At 34.9% G+C, this 9,662-nt stretch overlaps 1 protein-coding gene and 2 long non-coding RNA genes across 3 annotated transcripts; all 3 read right to left on the bottom strand.

Annotated features, from left to right (window-relative positions):
• Positions 1–245: 245 nt before the first annotated feature.
• LOC145003404 (uncharacterized) lies at positions 246–1,360 on the bottom strand. The gene is made up of 3 exons (XR_013661953.1): positions 1,326–1,360; positions 960–1,041; positions 246–328 (listed from the first exon to the last, which is right to left on the bottom strand). It is a non-coding gene; the product is annotated as an uncharacterized LOC145003404 (long non-coding RNA).
• A 980-nt stretch (positions 1,361–2,340) lies between these two features.
• Positions 2,341–3,011, bottom strand: LOC145003403 (uncharacterized). The gene is made up of 3 exons (XR_013661952.1): positions 2,838–3,011; positions 2,514–2,592; positions 2,341–2,434 (listed from the first exon to the last, which is right to left on the bottom strand). It is a non-coding gene; the product is annotated as an uncharacterized LOC145003403 (long non-coding RNA).
• A 4,505-nt stretch (positions 3,012–7,516) lies between these two features.
• Positions 7,517–9,304, bottom strand: LOC145003393 (7-deoxyloganetin glucosyltransferase-like). Its single transcript, XM_078962521.1, has 2 exons — positions 8,689–9,304; positions 7,517–8,591 (listed from the first exon to the last, which is right to left on the bottom strand). Exons 1-2 carry the CDS (start codon positions 9,269–9,271, stop codon positions 7,654–7,656), a joined length of 1,521 nt encoding a protein of 506 aa, XP_078818647.1. The 5' UTR covers positions 9,272–9,304; the 3' UTR covers positions 7,517–7,653.
• Positions 9,305–9,662: the final 358 nt, after the last annotated feature.

The raw sequence follows: 9,662 nt of genomic DNA on the forward strand, positions 1-9,662 counted from the left end.
TTTATAGATTTACTAATTTTTAAATTAAATAATACATTAAAATTCTCACAATACAAAATAAAATACCATAAATAAAAAAGATAATTCATTTCACTAATATGTCATACAAATAATTATTCCAAAAGTGAGTAAATGTTATAAAAAAAAATGAACTCATTTATATACAATTGCATCATCTAGCTTACTATGTGCCAACAACTCTCTATGTGTTTACTTTTTCTTGAGTCTCGTTTCCTCCAAATCTTCCAAATCATCTGGAGTTAGATGGATATCAGATATGGATAGTCCTTTACTAGAAATAGGCTTCACAAAGTCGCTAAGACTGTGCCTGCAAATTGCAAATCAGACATCCATCAGGTTCATATTAACTGTCTATCTATGCAAAAGTCTTATAGATGAAATAATGCCCTCTCAGCCTAAAAGATTAGAATGCCCAATGAAGTACTTATCTACCTACTTGATGGGCTATGCTGAAAATCTACTTTCGACTGTAGAAGTACCAGTAAGTGATTGTATCACAAACATATAAACTTCTTAAGCCTGCCTGCTACTGCTAACAAAATAACTGTTTAGGGTTTAAGATTTTATTGTTTATAATTATACATGCGCAAGATAAGACCTATTACCATTGTTTCTCCACTTCGTGACTGATCTACAACCTAAATGTCATGTGTTGTTATTGTAGAGATAAACTTCTAACTTTTTTTTCTTTAAGGGAAGAGGAAATGGAAAATGATAGACATACAGGGAAGCCATTGTGATTGTTAGTCCTCATAATAGCGGCTACATCAGCAAATTTCACCACACGAGTGAAGTGACAAAGTTACAAACCTGTCAACTTTCACCAACAACCTAAGGAAGGTAAATGGTCAAAACTCAAAACTCAAAACTAAAACTTGTTGTACTCATCAATGTAATTCTAATTGTAACTTGTAAGCAAAATAAAAGAAAAAACTTACTTTTGATATGAGGAGAACAAGCATGATAAGAGGTAAGAGATTTAAATTATTTGTATCCTCCCAACATTTTCAAGTGCCCATCCTGTTTCATATCATGAAATGGAATGGAATCAAAAAGGAATGGAGTAAGAAAAGGTAATAGACTCTCTATATCGCCTTTTGAGATGCTTCTACCAAACAGTAGCATGACGGAATCGGAAACAACAGTCGTATCCAGGAGAAAAATAGAGTTCGCTTTGATCTTCTCATTAAAGACCAACCACGGGAATGGAATTCTCAAAGCCTGGGAATTAACCGAGTTCTATAGCATTAAAAAAACAAATTCAGATTAAAAAAAACTATAAGAATTTAGAAAAACAAACTTACCGAGTGTAAAAGCACCTGACCATCCGCCACGTTTTTTAGCAAGAATGAATTTTCATTATGCTGATGTCAACAAAAGCGAGTTATTATTTATAAAGAAATTGTTTAAAAACAAAAAGGAAAATGACTTTTCCTTCTAATAACTTATGTCATCCCACTTAATCATAAATACCAAAACTGCCCCTTGCTTTTCACTCCCACATATACTCAATAGTAGAAACTCAATGAGATTGAATCCCATGAATTCATGCAATCAGGATTCCAGCATCACATAGAATCCCATGTCTTTGGACTATAGCCTCTAAAGTTAGTGTACACAAGTAAATTCCAGTAGTCCTTTACAGTTCTCAGCTCATCCACTTGTAACTTGCAACTGATCATGATTACTGACTGTAACAAAAAGAAAATTTTATATTTTTAACAAAGAGACAGAAAAAGAGAACCTTTAGCAGCATCATATCCAAGGTCGGGGTTATCTTGCTCCAATAGTTTCCCAACAACAACATCACCCTCTACTCCTGCATTCGCAGCTACTGTGTACCGGTGCCTTCACATACAAAATCAATAAACAATAAAATATCAGCAACAAAAATAGATATACAATAAAACTACACTGCTAGCTGCTTTTTATTAGGAAGATGGGGGAATTACCTTGAGAGCATTTTGAATTATTTGAACACCAATCTTCTGATCAAAATTAGCTGTAATAGGATTATCAAGCTCCTTTGAAGCATATAGAAGAGCAACACCACCACCTATATTATATTGTATATTTTTTGATATCATTATCACAATTAAAAATAAATACTTAGTAAATAGCATGTGTGCACATGATTTAATCTACCTGGCACAATTCCTTCTTCAACTGCAGTCTTTGTAGCATTTAGAGCATCAATAACTCTATCCTTCTTCTCACCAACTTCAGCTTCACTCGCTCCGCCAATCTGACCAATCACAGCAACACATCATTTACATAACAAAATTATTTAGAAATAAAACAAAAATAAGAATCGTCCCCTCAAAACGGCAACACCACCAGAATTTTTTGCTAATCTCTCTTGGAGCTTCTCCTTATCATAATCAGAAGTGCTCAATTTAATTGATGATCTCAACTGTAGAAACACAAAATAGTACATGTTAGGAAGCTCAGGTACATAAATTAAATATATTGTTAAAAAGCTACTGTAATACCTGTTCACATCTTTCTTCAATTCCTTTTTTGTCGCCAACCCCATCAAGAATAACTGTGTCATCCTTGGATATTGTAAACCTAAATGTAAATATGTAATGTTCCAAACATTATTACCATATATTGCATACATAATCTATTTGGGCAAACTAGAGTTGTAGATGTAAAAAATAAATGCTTACCCTAAAATTGATAAAAAGGTGTGCAACTCAGGGGACTAAAACTGATAAAAAGGTGTGCAACTCACGAGCCAAAATTGTATTTTACTCTAAAAAGTCATTGAAAAAGTTAAAACAAGGGCAAAACGATAATTTTAACAAGCTTACCTCATTAATTTATTTCGCTGATTTTAGAAACGCATGCCAAATCCGTAGCCTGAAGGGGTCTTTTCTTAAAGGTCTAAAAGATTCATCCGGAAGATCAGCTTTAATATCCACAAAAATTATTTTAAGAAACTGAAGAATTTCATAAGCTTTCCCAGTTAATTTTGGTAAAGACAAGCAGTTATTTCCGATTATACCCCCATGAACTTCACACGGTTTTTTTCCAATTATACCCTCAGTCTCACACTGATGAGTTGCTAATTAGTTGAAAATGTGTAGTGGCATGAAAAACAATGGTTTCAAGTAGGTCCCACTAATTCCAAACACTCACACCGGAATATTTCCCCAAATTTCTATTCCATTTCTGCCCTTACATTTGTGGAATGAACCGATGACCTGCACTGAAGTGCAACTTGACCCACAATGTGATCATCATTTAAATCATTGGATTTGTTCCTTTGCCATTTTTTAATGTTTTCTTTCAGTTGTTTCTCTTTTGCATCATCATCTTCCAGCCATTCACGTAGAGCCTCAATTTCACCATCTGATTCATAGCAAACCCATGCACAAGAAGAGATTGTCACGATCACATCCTTCTTCACACTCACACCTGTCATAAAACAATAAAAAAAATTATAAATAAAATTTAATTATGTTTCATTTTCTACCATTAACAGCTTCCTAACATGTAAATGGAGACAAGACTCAAACAGAGAGATGAGGCTTCATGGTACACCCTTTACCCTTCCTTATATTAGTTATGTTTAAATGCAAATAAATAAATAAATAAATAAAGCCTGGATCTACTACTTTATGAGAGAATTCATTCCCCAATGTTTCATCATTTAAATGTTCATATCTAAGAATCTTGACAGCAACATGCTCACCAAGGTACTCTCCATGGAATCTTTCAACAAACAAAATAACTGATATTAAGATACTTGTAAGAATTAGGAATGCAATTGGAAACAAACAGTGTACACGTACAAATCACCACATGATCCAGATGCAATATTTTCTCCAATCTTCAATGATGCTCTGTCTATTTCTGCATCTCCAAAAGTTGGTCCGCTGCAAATCGAGATATAAACCGACAGGTAAGGATTAGAACAGAAATTTAAGTCAAAAACCATAAGGAATGTCAATGAGGCAATACATCAAACACATTATGTGCACTTACAAACCACAGATGGAATCATCAACAAAGAAATAGAAAGAAAGGAAAGGAGGATTCATATCAGATAATGAGAAACAATGAAGATTTGGAAGCGAATTAAAAAAACACTAGATGAAGGCCGAATGAAGAACTACAAAACCATAACAAAAAAATCCACAGAAAATTGGATTGAAGAAGAGATGAAGAGATTGATCAATTACTTGAGGAAATCTTGTACCTTCTTAACTAAATTTACAATGAGGAAGGCGTGATTGGGAAGACGAGATGATGCTCTTGTGGTCGCAGTGAGGAGGAGAGAAGTGGCAGCGTAGGGAAGTGTCGAACAGGTGAAACAGAAGGAATTGTGCTCTGCTGATTTAAAGAGGAAAAAGTGCTTCACTCTCATTTATTTTCATAAAAACGTGCGCAAGCAGCGATTGGAAGAACTTGCGATATATACATATTTGATTGAACTTCCGATAACAACAAGAAGCGATTGGAAGAACTTGCGTATTCAAAATCTTATGGGAAAGTACTTGATTGTATATTTAAAAAATAAAATGACTTTTAACAAAAATTTGGAAAGACAAACCACCCAAATCAGAAAAAACTCTTACACAAATCAAACCATGTGATCTTGATAGAAAAATAAAAACTGAATACAAATTAGGGCTCACATAATCAAATCTCGAAAATGAAATCACCTTAAATAAAATGGTGGAGCAGGTATCCTTAGAGGATTTGAGTTTAGGTGACCGACGTTTGTCTCGGGGAAGGGACAAGAATCGGTAAGTGCCAAAAGGATATAGGAATGGAAGGAGGCGAGATCTAGGGTTCGAGTATGAGATGTGGAATGGTGGAGTTTCTGTTAAGTCGTGGTCGCCATAGAGATGTAGAATGGAAGGAGGCGAGATCTAGGGTTCGAGTATGAGAAAGAATTATTATAGAGTCGCCGATGATTGGATATCATCAATCGTACTCCAGACTCTCAGATCCTTGGGTTCGATGGTGAAGGCGCCAACTTAGGATTTGCAAAGAGAAGGGAAAGATAGAGTGATCGGGCGGTGGAGATGTAGAAGAAAGAACGTGCAGTAGAGGAAGGCGGGGCAAGTTCTTGAAAAAAAACCCTAAAAAGGGGAGGCGGGGTTTTTAAGTAATTGGGATTTCATTTTTCCCTCCTGATGGAACGCGCTACTATTAAAATTTATAAAGCAACACCCTTAAACGACACACGTTTTATTATAGGTGCCCTCCGTGTTTTTTTAGACACTAATTCCAGGGCACGCAAAAATGCGTGTTTTAAATCCTTTAAATTTTAAGAGAGATAACATTATTTTTAGGGCACCCACAAATGCGCGTCCTCTATCAGCGAGTGTCATTGTTTGCGCGTCATTAAAGGTCTTTTTTCTAGTAGTGTTGGAGCTCTTTCCTCTTTCGAAGATATTACAAGCTTTTGGTGTTTACTTTTGTCTTTCTTTTAGTGCTTAATTGTTTAAGCACTTAAGGATTCAAGAAAAAAGTTGTATAATAAGAAATCTAACAATTTTGGTACCTTACTCTTGTTGGTGGATTACTTGTACAGAGATCAAACTCTTTTTTCTTGCCATCTACTTCAACAATCCAAATCCAAGAGGATCCAAAGGATACAAATGTTATATTTTCTAAGCACCCTATGGTTGTTATAATATCAATCTAATCTCTTTAAAAGGATCATTGATGGTTTGTTTTGTTGCTAGACTTGAAGTTTATAAGAAAAGTTTAAATCTTTTGTTGCCGACTATTTGTGAAAAAATATTTATTTTATGCAACAAAATCCCTTCAAGTTCTTCGGTTCCTTTGAAGAAGAGGTGGTTGTTTGAATAATAAAGAAGATGAATAAGGGTGGCATAAATGGAGAAGATAAACTTTTAGGGTTTTTGGTATTCTTTCCTTGATACCATAAAATTCATTGTATTTTCCTTGGTTCACAATGATACAATTAATGTCAATATGTACAAAGAGCCTATCTATATTTACGTGATTTATGTCAACAATAAATTTGTATAATCTACTTTCTATAACAAACCTTCCTCCTATTGAGAAAAGGGAATAATCATCGGCTATAATGGAGTCACCACCCCATTTCTATAATCAAAAGCCCTGATTTTTGCAAAACAACTGGGACGATCCCCCTTTCTGCTAAAGGATCTAATTGTGTGATTGTTTGATGGCATTACTAGTATGATTGATTGATCAATGTTTGTTACATTTCGAAGATGAAAAAAAATATTATATTATTTGGTGTCTTTATCGAAAAAATGTTTCAAATATACATGTGGATATGATATGCTAATTTAGGTGGTGCACATGTTTCAGAAAATAACGAAAATCAAGATAATTTGCTCCACCCATTTAACAATGTTTTATCAACTCCTTCAAGTTGGTCACCCTAATCTCATTATATTGCAATCGATAGGCCTAGGAGGGTTATTAGGCCTCACAGTAGGTTTACTAATGTTGATAATTTAGTAGCTTATGTTTACTTAGTTGCCAAGGAAATTGAAAATTATAAAGAGTACGTCGTCATCCTATATCGAAGCAATTTCTACAACTGATTCTGACATGTAGATACTACAATTCAAGAAGAAATGGAGTCTCTAGAAAAGAACCAAGGAACTTGTCAAATTATTCAAGAAAAAGAACCCAATGAGTATAAATAGGTGTACAAAAAAAGGAGGATGCCATATTTAAAACGCGACTTGTTGCAAAAGATATATACCGTTTTTTAACATAGTTTCATCCGTAATTTACTTAGAATTGCTGAAATGCATGATTTGGAACTTCAACAACTCGATGTGAATACCGTTATAATTTCTTACACGATGTTCATCGATTCGTTGTTTCCATTTTTAATCATTACACAATGCATTCTCGAAATCATTTTATCAATATTGATGGTGAGATCAAAATGACTAATAATGGTGCTCTAAAGCGAAAAGACGTTCCTTGTGTCTTGACTGCTAGTTATTTAATGAGAAAGATAACCACACTTCATATTAACATCTTATTTTAGTTGAAGGATCACTTCTGTTATCATCACATACTTCGTGGGAGAAATCATAAATATATTGCTAAGTAGTGGCAGGAGGGATCGAGAGGTAACATGTGCTGCTCCACAAATTTCCCGTATATTGTAACTCTGAAGTTCAACCCCTAAAATCATTTGCACTACACCTTTGAATTTTGTTTTATTTTGTTTTATTTTATTTTGTTTGTTCAACCAGTGCTGCTAAATCAAAATTCGTTGCAAAAATGGTTCTATGGTCACTTTAATGGATTTTTATTCATACGAGGATGATACTTAAAAGGTCAAACTGTATACATTTCATACCTGCCTCCTCCTATAATATATATATATATATTTTGGAATAATTTTTCCGGTAAGCTTAACCTTAAATGATTTGGTATTATGCGGTCAAACTGTATCGATGTCATGAATGTCCCTACCCTTTTTTCTTTATCTACAAAAAAATGTCACATCAACACAAACAACAATAATTTCGTCATCCAAATTAAGGCAAACCAATGAAATTACATCTACAACCTAACATCGATCACTTTTAGTAAACCAATGTTCCTCTGTAGAATATGACAAATACAAATGAATCATAAATAGACAATGAACTATTTTGTAGATGTTTGTAGCAGATGAATTACTTTATCCAAATTAACAATGGATGAACCAAAAGGAGAGGCACATGCTTTTTCAGCCCTATTCTTCAAGTCGATTGCGTTCTTCCTCAACTCGGTTCCCCTTTCTCCATTCATCAACTCAATGACAAGCTTAGCAACTTCTTCTCTCTTTACATCATTGTCAATCTCCATGGCAACCTCCCACTTATTGCAACACGACCAGCAATTTGGTTGTTGATCACCAAAAAATGGCCAAGAAATCATTGGGACTCCACTGGAAATACTTTCAAGTGTCGAATTCCATCCACTGTGTGTTAAAAATCCTCCAATCGATGGGTGATTCAGAACTTGTTCTTGTGGGCACCAACTAGCCAACATCCCTCTAATGTTTGTCTCTTCCAAAAACTCTGGTGGAAGCATGGCAGAGTTGTCAACGACAAGGTCTGGACGTATTATCCATAAGAACGAATAATTACTCTTCGCAAGTCCCCAACAAAACTCGACTAGGTGTTGATGTGTCATCACTGTGATGCTACCGAAATTCACATAAATAACTGAAGATGGTGGTTTAGAATCTAGCCATTTCAAACATTCGTGATCTTCTTTCCAAAGATTTGATTTGAGCGATGATACAGATTCATCAACAAGTATCTTCTCTAGTAAATTCAAAGGACCAATTTCATAGCATGGAGGAAATATCGAACCAAGCATCTCCAAAAGCTCACTTTCTAGTTCATGAAAGGTGTTGAATATAACGGCAGAAGCTCTTTTCGCTCTCTCAACTTGTACACACAAAAACTGAATCATGTATTCGTCACCAGGGTTGGTATTTCTAAAGAATGAAACCATGTCTTTTAGACGTATACCAGGCATGGTTGGTAGACAATCTATCGTGGTATCTAAATACCCATCTTCTAAAACACCCGATTCTGTATAAAGAAATAACGAAATTAGCTTCAAATTAGCAACCAAATATGTGTACATATATATCTATATTTGAACAAAGATTGAGTGTATATTAATTACCTTTTGGCATCAAACCTCTCTCTAAAAGATTGGGATACTCATGAAGACACATAAGAGAACTAACACCACTGGTCCATAAGACTATCTCGGGGATATCAAATTCAGTAGCGGCATCATAGGTGAAGCCCATAAGGACGTCAGCCACTATGCAAGTCACCGGAGAAGATGAAGCATTCAGTTTTGTGAGGAGACTTTTAAAGGGACCCAAGCAAGTTCCATCGACGGACTTGCATAAGGATGGAACATCTTGGGTGGCATCAGGGTTTTCTGGTGGCGGAAGGCCATCTGGAATGGATTCAAAACAGAAGGAAGGGAGGCCATGTAGGGCGTCGGAGCCCTGAGATTTGAGGAGTCGTTGATGGTTGAACTCGGTGTTAACGAAGGTAATATGAAAGCCTTTGGAATGGAGGATTTTAGCAACTTTTAGCATGGGGTTAATATGGCCTTGTGCTGGCGCTGGTATGCACAAGACATGTGGCTTCTTTTGTATCGAACCCATGGAAGCCTGTGCAATTAATACATAACATTTGTCTATTTTATAGGCAAGCAATGGAAAAAGCAAAATCGAAGTCTTCTTTAACATGAAATAATGTTGTTATCGTTTGTTCAGTTTTGACCATGGAAATTTTATGATTGGTTGCATGATTGATTAAATAAACTTCTTTTATATCGCTTTTGTTGAATCTGTAGAACGCTTTCATAACAAAACGTTTCTAACTCTCATCAATTGGTTATTCATGTCCATTTCTCGTCATCAATTGTTATTTATAATATTAATTTAAATTGGAGAGCAGGCATGTCGTCTTTATTTTTCTTGTTTTTTTTTTGTTGTGTTCTTTCGATCGTTTGGTAAATGATATATACAGATTAATGAATTACACGACAAAAGAGGATATCTGCCGGATTAGCTTTATTTAAATGATATATACAGATTAATGAATTAAACGACAAAAGAGGATATCTGCCATATTAGG

Source organism: Lactuca saligna, chromosome 6 (genome assembly GCF_052625555.1).
Source record: "Lactuca saligna cultivar CGN05327 chromosome 6, ASM5262555v1, whole genome shotgun sequence".
Taxonomy (NCBI): Eukaryota; Viridiplantae; Streptophyta; class Magnoliopsida; order Asterales; family Asteraceae; genus Lactuca; species Lactuca saligna.